Source organism: Stegastes partitus, unplaced genomic scaffold (assembly GCF_000690725.1).
Source record: "Stegastes partitus isolate 25-593 unplaced genomic scaffold, Stegastes_partitus-1.0.2 Scaffold416, whole genome shotgun sequence".
NCBI classification, from domain to species: domain Eukaryota; kingdom Metazoa; phylum Chordata; class Actinopteri; family Pomacentridae; genus Stegastes; species Stegastes partitus.
This window is the reverse complement of record NW_007578147.1, coordinates 1-16,274: the sequence shown is the minus strand read 5'-3', so window position 1 is coordinate 16,274 and position 16,274 is coordinate 1. Positions and strand designations below refer to the sequence as shown.

Genomic DNA, 16,274 nt, shown 5'->3' with positions numbered 1-16,274 from the left:
TTGTCAGAGAAGGTCTGTCAGACTGTACACCACATTCAAGACAGCTCAAGTTTCTCTTCCATCACAACAATTCCCTCTCGATCTGTTGGAGCGCAGCGCCCAATTTCGTGGCGCTAACAACAGCTGGTCTCACTCCTGATTTCCTGCAGAGCCCTTCTCTCTTTCCTGACCCCCAGATTGCCATTACAGCGGAGGTTGAAGGGAGATGGGGCCCACAAATGCCCCCTGCTCTTGCCTCCCTGTCTCGCTTTTCGCCTCTCTGATATTTTATTCCGAAGGTTCTGCTCTGTATTTGTGCGCTCCTCTGCTGGGCTCTTTGCCAGGCACCACCAGGCTTAGACCGGTGCAGAAGTCTGGTCCAGGTTCTTTTATTCAAACTAGCACATTGGTCTTCAGTTTTCATACATTTTTCATGTGGAAGATTGCACATATTTTAGTAATGATCAATAGTAGGCCTCCACAAGTTATTTATAGGAATCCAGCCCCTTAGCCTTAAAGTATGCATGAATATGTTAGAGAATTAGCATTTTTTAGCCACACCAGCAGCTTGCCTGTAGGTATTATCTGTACTCCAGAGTGAAATACTTTGACTGTTGGACTGATTTAATTATGCAGACATTTATATAATCCCCAAAAGATCAATCAAAGTGACTAGTGATCCCCTGACTTTTCATCTGCCACATTAGCCAATGGCTCCATTTGTCCAAGACTTGAGGTCAGGGCAGCATAGTCTACAAACCAATGCTTCAAACACCCTCACTGGGCTTAATGATTAATGTTAAAATGTTAATTCAGCGCTATCATAATAAATAAATTCCCATGAGCAGTCGTGATTGGATTTTAGAATGCAACAAGATAATGAGCAAAACAACATACTAAGAGTTTGACGTACTGGGAATTAACGTTGAACATACTAACCGTGAACAGGTTTAACATGCTAAACCATCAATATACAAACATCTAACCTTGCTGTAGTATCTGTCCTAATCATATCCTCTCCATAATGGCCCTAAAGCAGCATTAGCCCTACACATGGGTCCAAAGGGATGTCCACATTCTTTTATCTGTGGCACAATGCTTCCCTAGTTGGCTCTTACAGCCCCAACAAACATGCTTTCGGTTCAAATTCACATCCCTTCTACTTAGTTAAATCGCCCCAGAAGTATTGATTGCAGCAGATTGTTGCACATATCAAAGAAAACTGGTCGCCGTCACCTTCTTAGCATTGCTTGTGATGAAGTGTTGGCTGAGAAAAATAAATGTGCATTTACATTAAATGTATTCACAGTTACAACCTACAGGCAGCTGTCCACACTCATTACTTCTGTGTGAATAGCTTATGAACTTGTCATTGCATAGATATGTTAACATCCATGCTTTGACAAGTTCATAAGTAATTTATATGAGAGTAATGCATAGACATGTTAAAATCAATGCAATGCAAACACTGCATAGATATTAACGTATTTATGCCATAATATGTCAGTATCATGTCACAAGGAAGAGCAGAGCTGGAACTTTGTAAATATGCATATTTGTACATACCAGAAGTACTGGAACCAAACTTCAATGTTTTTCTCTGCAACAAAGCTTTGTGGAGTAATCTAGTTCTGAAATTACAGCAGACGTGCAACATTACTTCCGAATTTGGATAAAAAAAAAAACAAAATCACGGATTTGAGTTTCATTGCAATGACCAGTTAAATCTGTGGTTAAAAGACAAGAGCAGGTCACAACTGTGCACAAATAGTCAGTGGCGATCTTCAATCTTGGTGGTCCAAGGTAAAGGTTTTCCAATCCTGCAAGTAGGCTACTGTATGTAAGACTTTAGTGACAAAAATATTGACAGTTATTTCCGTTAGACACTAAGTACGTATTTCAACCAATGTCAAAAAAGCATCCCAGATCCCAGAGATTTAAACTGTTGGACAAAAAAATCTGCAAGTGTTCTCATATTGAATGATGGCAGATCTGGATACCCCTGACATACAGCATGTATGGTTAGTCCTTAGAATGGCCAAGATAGGAGTTGGAGAAAGTAGTAAAGGTAGTGAAACTACCCTGAAAATAGAGTAGGCCTCATAAGGTCAAAGCTAACATAAGGCTTTTCCAAATTGAGTGGGTATCTTTGTCATAAGCTTTTCCCAACAACAGGCCAACATGCAACTACCAGGAATCATCATCCTCTGCCACAAAACTTAAACTTTTGATGGTAACCCCTCAATTGGATTACTTCAGAATGAAGAAGCCCTGTATTGTCTTCAGCTGGACAGATTTATGGTCCGTCTAACATTGTAGAAACCCAACTGGAAACCCTAACAAGCATTTTTTAGCTACTAATGGATCAGATTGGAGGATAGTAAGACTTTATTTGATTTCTAGTGTTATCAGGAGCATTACGAGTCTGCTAACGTGGCTCTAGACTTATAGTGTTGCCATCATTGTCTCACACAAACCTCAATCTGGGGAGTTCTTTGACATGAAAATGGTCAAAATTAAGAACCCTAAATGCTGGCACAAAATGTCAGCGCATCAGCAGCTTCAGACCCAGACTGTTCGGCTTCAAGAGTTCATATCTTTTTAGGCACAAAGTCTGTCTCTCTCTTTTCTCCCAATCTCTCCATCAGTAAGTTAGCTGGAGTGAGACTTGTCACATCATCTCAGACTCCAGGCCTTGGCGCACAGATAAGGCCGGCTTCCAGCTGTAATCCGCCAAGAAGGGCAAAGAGATGGTCACACACACACACACACACACACACACATAGACAGGCACACGAGGGGGAGAAGCTTGAACATTTAGACTCACTCACCAGTATCTGCCATGTCAGACACACACCCTCTGGGTTGACACACACACACACACATATAAACTTTGCCCATCTGGCTCCAGCGAGATAGGGTCGGCGGCCAAGGAGGGGTGTTGAGGGCAGCTCATGTCTGACAGATTAGCCAGGGTCTATTTCCTTGCCACGGAGTTTCGATTTTTGACGGCACAGCCTGCCATCCCATAATGAAGTCTTTGAGCAGTGACTTAGCACCAAGGACAGGTGGGGGACCAGAGCCCGTCCACCACTCATACTAATGACAGCTGGTCAAATATCAGAGACTGCACAGACTAACAATGGGCTTCTACCGCACATGCCGCTGTGTGAGATCATCATGCCAGCTCGTTCTGCTGCCGCTAAACCATTTGGCTCTCCAAGTTTTCCTGCGCCACGCACCCCGAGCAGCGTACTTACACAAACAAGTGAATCTCTGCCTCTAATCTCGTTGTGCACCCACGAACTCTCCTGGAAATGACTTCCAAACAAATTCCCGATCCTGTTTTCTCCTCCTTAGTGTTGTGTTGTTGTTTTTTTTAAACAAGAGGAATTGTTAATGAGTGTTGATTTGTTTTCACTGAGCTGATTGGAGTGTTGTTTGTCCACTAATAGAGCTCTTATGGCTCTTGAGTGCCTATTCAAAAGTTAAAAAAAAAAAAAAAGTGCTAAATTAACTCTGAGGCTGGTGGGAATTAATGTATAAACAAAGCAATAGGAGTTAAAAATGTGCAGTCATTAAATTGCTGAGCACATGTAGGGTAGATAGATGAGTGAGAAAAAAAATATGTCTAGTTGTTTTGGGTTATTATGCTGGAATCTGAGGAATGTGACCCATCTGCATGAAATCATTGCGCCTGACAGCGATATATGTTACCTACATGTAAAAAACGACTAAATGGACCGATCTAAGTAAGAAACTCAAAATCAATATTTTATCATGTGTTAACATAATTCAGGCTGTATCTCAGATATAGCCCAAGGCGCAATGCCACTGCAGATGGGTCACATATATGCCTTGAAATAAAATTCCAACTCAAGTCAAACTTTCCAGAACAGAGAAAAGTCGGATTCAAAATTGGACCTTGTGGTTCCAGCAAAATTAACTGCACAAACTCAGTCATGTTTAAAAGGCTCCACAGTGGAATATGACTGTTGGTGAATAAGTTTGATGCACATGTAATTTTAGCAAAGGACAAAGAAGAAGCACTGTACACTGTTCAGGTCCTGCTTATTCAAATCAGCAGTCAAAAACGTAACAAACTGAACATTGGACGTGAAGATCGAAGTCATACAGGGGGAAAAAAAAAAAGACTCCAGATGTTTTGACATTGTTGCCAAAAACCATTTTATTCAAGAAAAGTGGTCCATAACTAAACTGGCAGATGGTCAAGAGGACAATATAATGTAAGTCTCGATAAATGTGCTTTTTTTTTTTTTCTCCCATTTCTTTTTTTTTTTCTGCCTTTTTTAGAAAGCATTAGTGGAGTTACAGACAATAAATCAGGAGCACAGATGGTGTAAGCCTTTAACCATCAGGGCACCAAGTGCTCAAACCTCCAACAAAACAATCTTTATGTAGATTGAAACATCTAAAGTGACGATAAGAGAATTTTCCTTGGAGCTACTGAAGGATTTTTGATGCCTTGACAAAATTTGTCCTGAAAGAAGGCCAGAAACTGTTACTTTCTGCAAAATAATACAGAAAGTAAACAGGATATTTATATTTCCAACAAGTTTTTGTTTTCCTTATTTGAGCTTCATCATCTCACTGGATTCTCTTCATTAGCAGTTGTTTAATTATTTCTGTTTAAGAAATTTGTCTTTGGGTAACTCTAAGCTGCCATAAGTTAAGTTCCTTGCCAGTTGTACCTGACTCTGGGTCCCCCTCGCAAGGTAATCTGACCCTGACCTGTGAAAAACTTTTTGCAATTTAAGAGAGCTCACATTTTGTAAGAAGCAAGAGGTTTTTGGAAATTTTTAGACGATAATGGTAGAAAAGTGGAGGTAAACCGCAAAGCAGTTGATGAACAACAGGAATGAAAGAGGTAAAAAGAGAGAGAAGGTGGAGCGGGAGCATATGTGAGTCCGCAGCTGAAACATCCATCACTTCCCTTTAATGATGGCGGTGAAGACAGCATTAGTCATGCTCGCCTTGCACTCCAACGAGGTGATCGCAGGCCGCCACCGGCACAGCAACATATGTCGGAGTCGCTGACTTGAGTCACATCAGTCTGCCTCGAAAAATTGCTCTGACTGACACACAAGGAAAAGACAACCGCTCTCAGGAATGGGACCACCTGTGTTGCCCTGTAGAACATCACCATCTAGTGGAGAGGAGGAGGAAGTGTAGCTCCGTCAGACAGCTTCATCTCTTCATGAGGAGTTTATTTATGCTCCCAAAGGAGAAATTAATCCACATGTAATGCTGCAAGAACAGTTTAGGTAAAGATTGCTCCGTGTTGAAAAACGACATCATGTGGATGTCAAAGTGAGCCAGATGTTGTACCACTGGACAAATACAAATGGATGATGACTTGCAGAGTCTTCAAAAAGAGGGGATTTGGGAATTGAATGAGGTTTTCCAGTCCTGACTAATGGTTTTCCGAAACTCAAAAGCAAGGATTCGGGAGCACTGATCTCATTCAGCAGCTGGGTTCACGGTGGATTGAAGACTTAAGAGGTGAATATACAGAGAATGATACAACTGTATCACTAATCAGCTGAAAAATGCTTATTTGCATTATAAAATGGCTTAGAGGTCGCACTAATATACAAAGTCCAGACACAAGTAGATACACCGATGCAAGCTGAAGATGTGTGTGAAGTATCATGAGGCTTAATAAATGTACTTCTTACACTAAGGAAAGATGACGCTGGTGGGAAATTTTTAAAAAAATAGAGCTTTTATGTGACACCCATGGAGGCAGACGGATCCTTACAGGTGGCAAAAACTTTACCAAATGCTTAGCAAACCTTCTACTTTTTTTTTCTTTTAATGTTACAGCGTAGTCACCATCAGAGTATTACATTGTTATTTTTATACATGTAAAAACTATTACATGAACAGGAATATGTATGCATGTCAAGCCACTTGAAAATGACTCAGAACTTTATCCATCCATTTATTTTTTTAACCCTTTTTTTATTCTTAAGGTCAGAATGATTCACAACAACGTGTTTTCTTTTCTACATTGGAAAAGACACAAATGTTAGAGGTTGAAAACAAAACATACCAGTCTTATTATTTTGGTTGATTTTGTGATGACCACTAACGAACATCCAGACGTCCTCAAATGTATTCAGACGCTTCCATTAAAGAAAAGACAAAATAGTCACTCAAATAAAAAGAAACTGAAAAAAGTAATAATAATTTTTCTAAAAACTTGCTGAATTTGAATTTTGTGAAGTAAGACATTACTTTTGATTGTGGTTGAAAAGAATAATTTAAAAAAATCCACAAGACTGTCCCAGACAAATTAGAGCACTTTGCTGATGAGCAGTGGGCCAAAATCAGAATACCTGTCAACAGGTGCAGAAGTTTGATTGAGAGTTACAGAAAACACTTGAGTTGTTCAACAAAATATTAGTTTATGGGTCCCATCATGCTTGGTTGCTTGGTTTTTTTGCTGTTTTTGTAAATATTTCTGTTGAACCACTATTCTAAAGCAACGTCATGATTTTCATTACACTATTATTTATTGTTACTTTTGACAATTTCAACTTATTTCAGTGATATCTTTTTTTTTTTCCTTCTTTAATGGGAGGGTATGAATACGTTTGAGGACGACTGTGGCAAACAATGGGGAGGTCGTATTCCAGTCCAGGATTACTGGTTTGTTTTTGTCGCTTTGAGCAAAATGCATTGATGCTGCCTGAAAGAATGTTTCTCATTTGAAATAGTTTTCTATTAGCTTTTGAATCTTAAAACAGACACACACCTTTTTATTAAATTTAATCTGTTTCTGATTACTTATAGCGCCTGATTTTGATTTAGCCTTTTGACAAAAATTGGAATTAATTTGTTAATTTTCAGTTTAGTCATTTAAAAAATATATATATTTAGTGTAATTTTAATAAACAAAAAACTGAAAACATTTTCGTCCGGTTTCGTCAGTGTCATTTTACTTCCATTTTTGCATTTTTAATTAGTTGAAATCAGCACTTTGAGGTCACCATCCCTGTGTATGGTTACCGTGGTTACATGCTGGAAAAGGCTCAGAGTGCTCTACGGTGATATGAAAGATGGACTCACTAAATCGTTATCATTAGATAGCTGGTGACTGGGTTTTATTTCATTTCCATGCTTAACAACCGTATATTCATATATGGCTGCTTGTGTGTGTTTGTGTGTTGGCAGTGTGTTCGGTCACATCAGCTACAGGTCCGACTGGGAGCTGGTCAAAGTGGACTTCAGGCAGTCTTTCCCCCGTCAGTGCACTGAGTCTGATTATGAGTCTTGGCAGCTCACTGACCTGCAGGTAATACACACAAACACAATACAGACACATACTTACGCTTCATGGAAGTTTTCTTAGATATGCCTTTATGAACCAATGCAGGACAATAAATTCTACTGTTGTGGGATTTAGAATGTTCAGCTTTGGGTGAAATAAATTCAATTATACATTTATTACTGAGGTCACAGCTGCAGACTTTATGTCACAGCAGTCGTAAAGGGTTGCGTTCGATTGTAGTGCACACAATAATTTTAAGTGTTCGTGTGTGCTTATGTCACCCTCAGGGAGAGAAGTGCATTATGGGCCAGGAACGGACTTTCAGAAAGAGAAAGGACACGGCGTTCTGCATCAAAGGGAAAAGCTACATCTCTGCTCTCACCAACAAATCCTGCCAGTGCACCGAGAAAGACTTCAACTGGTGAGCCACGGATTTTTAGAAAACACTGAACAGAATTCAAATCAGATGACATTTTCTTGGATTATTGTAGATTAAAACCCGATTACACAGAGTGCCAGTAACTATATATTGAATGAATAAGAATAAACCCCAAGTGGGCAATGGAACATAATGATAGTGTTTCAGAAAACAAGTCTTTATATAGATGTAACATCACTATGGGAAATATTCATTTCTGATTGGCAAGTGCTATAAAACTCTGTGCATCATATAATAAAGTGAAGCTGTAAGCATATTCACAGCTACATAATACATTACCCCCAATGTCTCTACTGTGTCCATTACTTTCTTAGGCCAGAATTTTGTTGCTGCTTCCATGAACATATAGCAATTTTCAGAACTGTGTGTCTGTGTTGTGTTTGTAGTGACTATGGTTTTGAGAGATCCCACACGGAGGGCGAACGCTGCTTCGCTGACTTCTGGCACGATCCAGATTCTCCACCCGAGGACTGTCATCTAGGACAAAACTACGAGTCCAGCACTGGGTCTGTGAACACACTCACACACAAAGAGGCTTTAATGACATGAAGTATCAAGAAAAATATTGGCAAGGCATCTAACTGCAGTTCATCCAGATGTATGGAGAGTAGACAATAACACTACCAGAACATTAATGCAGCATTAAGATTTGAGACCTCCAAAATATTTTTTTTTTGCCACTGATTTGATACAAGTAATTTAATACTACATATCTGCCGATACCAAGTTTCAATCTTTTAATCTGATACCATTTTCCTAGATAATACACACTTCAAGTACTGTAGGTCAGCTGTAGTATCTGCTTATGCCACCAGGTACTAGAGCCGTACAGCGCTGTAGCAACCAGGAGGCTGTCACACGGACTGTGGCGGCTCTGTTTGCTAAGCAGAAAGCATCAGGGAGGTTGAGCTAGTAAAGGGGCAGCATGATGAGATCTTTGGGGACGCTTAGTAACATCCAGCAAGCGCATATTCAGTATGTTAAATCAAGCCAGGATTAACTAGGATAGTGTTTTAATATCCTAGTGGTGCATTTAGCAGCTGCCTTGGTGGCCAGAATGTGTCTGTGGCTTAAAATAGCAATACAGCACAGGATAAGTTTCTAATGTACTCACATTGTTGTACAAATTAATCAATTATGGATCGATTATAGTGCTGTCATTAGGAATCCTTTAAAGTTCTCAACGCCTGCATGGCAGCAAACTTAAATGAAGGATTGGACTTAGATTTGTGTTAAAGGTGATCAGTTAAAAATAGTTTTTAATCTGAAATTCCAAAGCTGAACGTTCAAGTTAATGTTCCTCATTTCATTGTAATCGGAATACTGACAGGACCGACATATGATGTGGTTACTGTTGGCTTAATTGTTAAAGTATTTATTTAAGAATTCTGTCTTCACCTTCATGCTCACACCTGTACGATCCTCTGCTGTGTTTCAGCTACAGGAAGGTGATATCTAACATATGTGACGGGGGACTAAACAAGCAGCAGAGCACAAAACAGCACAGCTGCCCCCTGTTGCCGCCTAAAGGACTACAGGTTGGCATAAAAGGGCAGATGCTGGCTGTGGCACCAGGTGATGACATCACATTCATTGTCCACCAGGAGCAGGTAGGATAAAGGTTGTTTTTGGTTGGTTCTTCCTTCTTAATTTGATCTAAAACAGTTTAAAGTCCTTGTTCCTTCCCAACAGGGCGACACCAGCAGCACCAAGTACCAGGTTGACCTGGGTGATGGGGTTCGGGCCATTTACCAGAACCTGACGGTGACAGATGAACCCATCCAGCACCGCTATGAAAACCCAGGAGTCTATAAGGTCACAGTGAAGGCTGAGAACATGGCAGGACACGACGAAGCCACCATGTACATCCAGGTCACAGGTCAGCCTCCCAGTAACCATCTTTTTCTCTTTTTTCCTTTTCAGGTGATAGTGAAGTTTTTGATTTCTGTAGTTCTCAGCATCAGATATCACACAACCTGTCAGTAACCTGCCACTCCTTTGATCTGTATTTCTTTTAAGGGAAAGGATGATGAAAACACCCTTCTGCAGTCAGTTCATTCATCTCTGATATGTCTAACTTTGCCAAATACTCATCCCCTGCTGTTTAAGGAGACAGGTCGGAATCTTACTTCAGTGGTAGCTTTTAATTTTTTACTTCCCGAGCAGAAATGATTTCCTGCCATTTGTTTGACGGCTCTGTCTCAAAAACTCAAAGTGTTGCTTTGTCTTTGTGTGTATACACTGATCAACCATATTATTAAACCCCTAACAGGGAAAGAACACTGATTATGAGGCAGCAAGTAAGCAGCAAGTTCTTGAATTTCATGTAGGGAAGCAGGAAATATTGGCAGCTTAAGGATCTCAAAAAGAGCCAAATCCAGAAGACTGGATCTCCAAAACAGCAGGTCTTATAGGGTGTTCCAGATATGAAGTGGTTACGATAACCACTGAGTCTACAACAAGTCCATGGGCGCTCCAGACCTAATTATGCACATGGAGGTGGAAGGCTGATACATGTCTTCCAATCCAGCAAAACATCTGCCAGAGTACAAATTGTTAAAAAAAAAAAATAACAACAAATCAAACAACATAATTCTGGCTGTGATAGAAGGTACTTCCTCTCTGTGAGAGTTGCAGACCAATCCGAGTGCCCATGTTGACCCATGACCAATGCTGGAAGTGCCTACCATGGGCATATGAGAGTCAGAACTGGACCATGGACCAAACGGACATGTACCACCAACCTAAACAGTGTTGTTTTAATGGCAGCAGTACTTCCTGATGACACCTCTTTCAGCAGGATTATGCTCCCTGACACTTCAAATATCATTCAGTGATGGTTTGAGGAACATGACAAAGAGTTCAAGGTGCTACCTTGGCTTCCAAATTCCTCAGGTCTCAGTTCCATGCAAAAACAAGTCTAATCTATAGATGCCGCACCTCACAACTTCCAGGACTTAAAGAATCTGTCGCTAATGTCTTGATGCCTGATATCTAATCTTGTGGTGTCAGAGCTAGTTTGACATCATGCGGTGGGGACACAATATTTGACAAGAGGTCTCAATGTTGCGGTTGGTGTAAGCTGACCATTAAAGATCTTCTGAGCTGTCTTTACTGTAATACAACATTTAGTTAGCTTTGCAATATTTTTTGTGAGACTTTGACCTGCAATGTAAGAACATTCATATTCAATTTATAGTGTTTAAATTAACTTCATTTAGGCTTTATCTAACGAACAACAACATTGTTTTTAATCTCTTGCAGCCCCTCTACAGGAAGTGCACCTGGAAGTGGTTCCCATCGCTGGGAGAAACCATGAGGTCAACCTGACAGCCATAGTTCTTCCCACTGAGGCCAACATGACTGTTTTTTACTGGTGGATAGGAGACAGCCTCCGGGTAAAGGACACACCGCAAATGTCATCTTACAACATTGACTAGCACTGTTTTATTACAGCTGCCTATGTTTAGCAAAAAAAAAAAAGCACACTACAAATGCAGCACACACAGTCATAATAGAATTCCCTTGGAGTCATGGTTGAATTCACTTCTTGGATTTAAGTTCTTTTTTTTCTCCTTTTAGCTCTGTTTTGTTCTCAACCAACCACTGAGGAAAATGTCGGACTCATTAACTGCTGAATGTTCACTTGCTAGTTGTTAGCATTGTCTGTTTGCCATCTGGGTACAAAAAGGAACAATGGATTTAGCACAGCGTTCTTCCTGAAAACAGATGGCCACTGCAACTGGAAATAAAGTTAAGGAAAGCATAGTTGGGGGTCTGACAACCAAAACAGTGAGCTAAAATAGACTAAATGGTTTTATCAAGCGAAGGCAAACAGGTTCAGGTGATAATTCCTTGTTGGTCCATCACTACATGCAGCACTTTTCACATCCATCTGATCCATTTTTATATATAGAACATTTTGCTTCTGCTCCCAGACCTTCCAGACAGGCTTTAGCTAACTTATGACTTTCTCACACAGCCCACACTGACTCTGCGGAACAGTCTTCTGACTCGTTTTCCAGACACGGGAGAAGTTTCCGTCACCGTCCAGGCTTCCAACGGCCGATCCATGGTGCAGGACACCAGGACTGTCCGAGTCTATGGTAACACAGTGACATTCTCATACTGAATGTGTTTGTTTTATCATTGGGCTATAAACTATAATGACTGAAGACTTTAGATTCAGAAATAAATAAACAAGTGTGACATGGAGTTTTGGTGAAGGTTGTAGTCACCTATTAGCCATAAGATAAAACACTGAATTACTATATTGATTCCTACAGACAATACATAAAAGAAAAAAAGCATTGCCTTAAAGCTTAAATCTTTAAACATGACAGTTTATTCTAACCCTTAGAAGCAGTAGCTGGATTTTTTTATTTTATTTTTTTAAATCTATTGAGGCCTTCATGTTACTTTGGCAGTTTCAAGAGCTTTCAACTGCATCTCAGGAGATGGAGTTGTCAACATTCCTCAAGCAAAAGTCAAACTTCTACAACTATTCCTGGCCTATGACTCATTCAGACACATCTGAGACAAATCTGCTGCCTGACATTTTTTCCACTGTTGCCTTAAAATATTGTGTGATCTCAGCTCTTGTTGTTGGTAAGCGAGTCAGAGGATGAATTATGTCAGATTTCTTTGTTAGAAACAGATGTGCTTGTTTTATTTATAAGGTGCAGGCTTTTGTATTTGAGGAGAGTCAAGAAATGTCACTTTAAACCTGAATGATGACTATGAACCAGTTCAGTTAGAATAGACGATTGTGATTGTAGTAGCATGGACCATATGATTCTGCTCAGATTGTTCCTGTTTCCTGTACACACTCCTGTACATCTTTGTCATATATGCCACCAAGTTACTTCCATCGTGCTAACAATTCACTTACTGTGGACTATTTTATACTCCCGTGACAGTTTTTAGATTTGCATCATAATTCCAAATCTAAACATGATTGTTGACTTTTCCTTCAGATAACTTCCAGGTCGTCCCCCTGAGCTTCAGCAGGAACCTGGACCGCTTCAACCCAAACATTCCAGAGTGGAGAGATGACATCGGCCAGGTGGTCACCAAAATATTGGCCAAGGTACAAAGTGAAACAACAAAATGATGAGGAAGTGATTTCACAACAACACAACCTACATGCTAAAAAAAAATGTTCAGAAAAATAATGGATCTGGTACAGAAAATACATCTGTTTGTACCGATGTCTACTATGGATCAGAATAATATAGACGGAAAATAAAAATGTCATTCCTTAGGTGTTGGTATGCCAATATGACCTTTGACCGTCTGACCTCAGATCACAGGTGTACCTCAGGAGTCGCTGGTTACGGTGGTAAAACCAGGCCTCCCCACCACTGCTGACCTCTACGTCCTCCCACTGGACAGCAAACCAGCCAAGAGGAGCATGTTTGTAGACAAGGTACATTATACATGCAGATATTTACATTTTTGTGTTTATAGTCTTTCCCTTCCATTTCTTGGAATACAAAGATATAAGGAATAAAATATGAGTATCTTTCCTTAAGTTAATATTTTCTCATCTTTAGCGTATTCCAGCCATCATGCAGGCCTTCAGTGACAACAACGTCAGCTTCGTGGTGCGAGGAGGTCTACAAGTACTGGTGATGCTAGCTGACCCGAACGCAGGTACGCTTTGCCGTGTACTATACTGCATTACTTCCCATTTAGAGCTGCCATTAAATATTTTTTGAATGATAATTGCATGTTTATTCCCAAGGACTAGGTCTTATTGCTAATGACTCAACAACCACAGCGGCAGAGAATGGTGCGTTCATGAACAAAACACCTGCAGCTTTCCGTATGAAAGCATCTAGCCTCCCCACTCTAGCTTCAGCTTTGACTGCTGTGCCTTTTCCTTTCCTTGTTTTCCAACCATTCAAAATCCTTTCCGGTCTGAGCCTGCCTGTGTCGCGCTATGCTTTTACCACCTGATTACCTATCACTGTGTTCAGAATGGTTGAGTTTTCTATATAAGGTGGCTTCTTCCTTACAGACTTGTGGTTTTGAACGTCTCCGATTTCTGCCTCTCCTGTCCCTCTGCTTCTGCTGTTCTTGACTCAAGATTTTCTTCGTCCTCAGTGTACTCTGTGGATTTGCCTATAGCAGCACTGTTTCATCAATTTTTTATCTCTGATTGTACAAACATGATGCATTCTTCACTGCTACGTCTGTGTATGTATCGTCACACCAGGCTACCACGGAGCAGCGGGAAGTCCAGGTGTTTGGGCTCTAGCAGTCATTTTCCTAATCAGCATCATTGCAACTGGCTCCTTCATCCTCTACAAGTTCAAAAGGTGAGTTATGTCACATTAAAGAGATGTGGCATTTCAAAATAGAAATTGTAGCATTTTCTTCTGCTTCTTAGTGTTACTTTTAGATAAAATATTGGGCTATCGTTGCACTTCATGACCTCTATGTTTTCCCTGGCTTATGAGTCCGTTTTTAGACTCAAGTAACGATTGTTTTGTAATCTGTTTTCAAGAGCGTAGAGATACTGTAGCTACAGATAGATTTTGTAAAAAAAAAATACAGTAAAATATGTCATATATAATTAATTAAATGTAAGGTACATGCACTGAATTTGTTGCATCACCCAATAGATCAAAATCCAAAGACTTGGTATTGTAAAAAAAAAAAAAAAAAGCAAAGTTTATAGCTGAATTTTGAAGCGTCGATGATCTCAGAGGGAACTGAAACTGCATAAAATAGTCAACTCGTGCATAAAGACAAAGGAGCTTCAGATATTACAATGTCTGAAGGTAAAAATGCATTTTTGGAAAATTCAATTAAGAAATTGTTACTTGGTTTAAACAAGCTACTATAAGGATGTGCTGATAAATGACGGTGATTTTAGCTAAATGCTACTGTTAACATGCTCATTTTGTAAACACACAGTCAATTTGATTTCAAGATATGTCACAAGGTAATGAAAACCTTGATGTCATGGTGACGCTGGATGAAAAATCAGATGATTCCCAAAAGTGTCCACTGGTGAACACCGATACCAAAGTTTGCACCAGTCCATGAAGCTGATTTTGAGATATGCCACAAGATTATGAAACCTTTCTCTTATGGTGGCGCTAGATGAAAAATAAGGGGATTCCTAAAGTCAGTAAGCTTCCACATGAATGTGTGTGTACCTACGTTCATGTCAAAGCAGCTGATTTTACCCTAAACCAAAGTAACTAACCAAACAACCACCATCGCCATCTTTTGAACCAGACTCTTAGCGTAGCATCTGAGTATCATGTTGTATCTTGTTTTACTCATACATGAAATAAAATATATGAAAATGTCATTTATATAAATGTATTTCTCACGGTATACAGTGTCGTCTTACCCTGTTAGCTTGCATGAAACTTCCCAGTTGGTTGTATATCTTACATAACTGCATGCTTTCTTTTCACACCAATAACCCACCTGCAGCACCTCCTCGCGTCCTGAACACCAATGTCCACCAAAAAGTCACTTTGAATTAAAACATGCAGAACTACAGCCCCATCTTACGAAAACACCAAATCCCACAGTCCTTGGCTTAGGACTGAGGATGCCTATCCCCCGCTGTTTTTCAGGAAGCTTCCAGGCAGCCGCAACGTCTACGCCCAGATGCACAACGAGAAGGAGCAGGAGATGACCAGCCCCGTCAATCACAGCGAGGACACCCAGCACATCATCCAGGGCGAGGAGTTCATTGACGACGACCTGGACTCGCAGACTCTAGGTAACGCAGGAGGTAGCCCCGCCTTCCGTTCCCTTATAAGGACTACCACTAACCACTGCTACTAAAACCCAAGCCACTAACACCAGCAGCTAACACACACCAAGGTACTGGAGGACTTCCCCCTTTTTTATTATTATTATTATCACTGCTATTGCTCAAGTTTTCTGATCTTTGCTGTGACTATTTAGATCTTTACTGTTGCCTCCGAGATTGGTCACGAGGCGTTTTATGGTCATCACCTGCATTTACAAGCACATTTAATCATATCATTGCTTACATGTTATTGCGCCATAACAGACCATCAGATTGACATAGACTGAAAAGTTTGAAAATTGAGTTGCCAAAGAATTAAGGAACAACCTCGTCCTGGATTATGGATTATTTTATACTCTTAGGGTGTTTTAACTACTTTCATAACTAAATCCTAATTGCAGCATGTATAGACATACTATACAATACGATACGATACGATATGATACGATACGATACGATATTGCTACATCGTTGGGTGTGACCAACATTTTAAGCAAAGCATTGAGGAATTGTTGTTCGTTTTGCATGGATGCTAAGCTGGTGCAAAGGTACCCTGTGGAGGTTTCAACTGCAGCTATTCCAAAAAAAAGTGATTTCATTTATCATGTTGCTGATTGGTAACACTGCTGCATTGGTATGTAAGTGGCATTTTACCATTGTGTCTGATTGAGGTTTATACGCTTAGTATATAGTAAATACATCTGTTTGGCAGTCTACCTGAGTGATTTGCATAAAGCTGAGGTCTAGCCTACTTCATGCAAAACGAGTTGTCGCCG

At 40.2% G+C, this 16,274-nt stretch overlaps 1 protein-coding gene across 1 annotated transcript in view; it reads left to right on the top strand.

The window, feature by feature from the left end:
- The window catches only part of sorcs2 (sortilin-related VPS10 domain containing receptor 2), a 389,051-nt gene extending 373,521 nt beyond the window's left edge, over window positions 1–15,530 (top strand). Inside the window, exons 15-27 of the mRNA XM_008285783.1 lie at window positions 7,180–7,300; window positions 7,564–7,697; window positions 8,102–8,221; window positions 9,154–9,325; window positions 9,408–9,594; window positions 10,980–11,113; window positions 11,698–11,821; window positions 12,692–12,804; window positions 13,021–13,143; window positions 13,271–13,370; window positions 13,462–13,509; window positions 13,936–14,038; window positions 15,317–15,530. Of these exons, the coding sequence (XP_008284005.1) occupies window positions 7,180–7,300; window positions 7,564–7,697; window positions 8,102–8,221; window positions 9,154–9,325; window positions 9,408–9,594; window positions 10,980–11,113; window positions 11,698–11,821; window positions 12,692–12,804; window positions 13,021–13,143; window positions 13,271–13,370; window positions 13,462–13,509; window positions 13,936–14,038; window positions 15,317–15,530 (1,693 nt within the window). The remainder of the gene's footprint in view (window positions 1–7,179; window positions 7,301–7,563; window positions 7,698–8,101; window positions 8,222–9,153; window positions 9,326–9,407; window positions 9,595–10,979; window positions 11,114–11,697; window positions 11,822–12,691; window positions 12,805–13,020; window positions 13,144–13,270; window positions 13,371–13,461; window positions 13,510–13,935; window positions 14,039–15,316) is intronic.
- The last annotated feature ends 744 nt before the right edge of the window (window positions 15,531–16,274 follow it).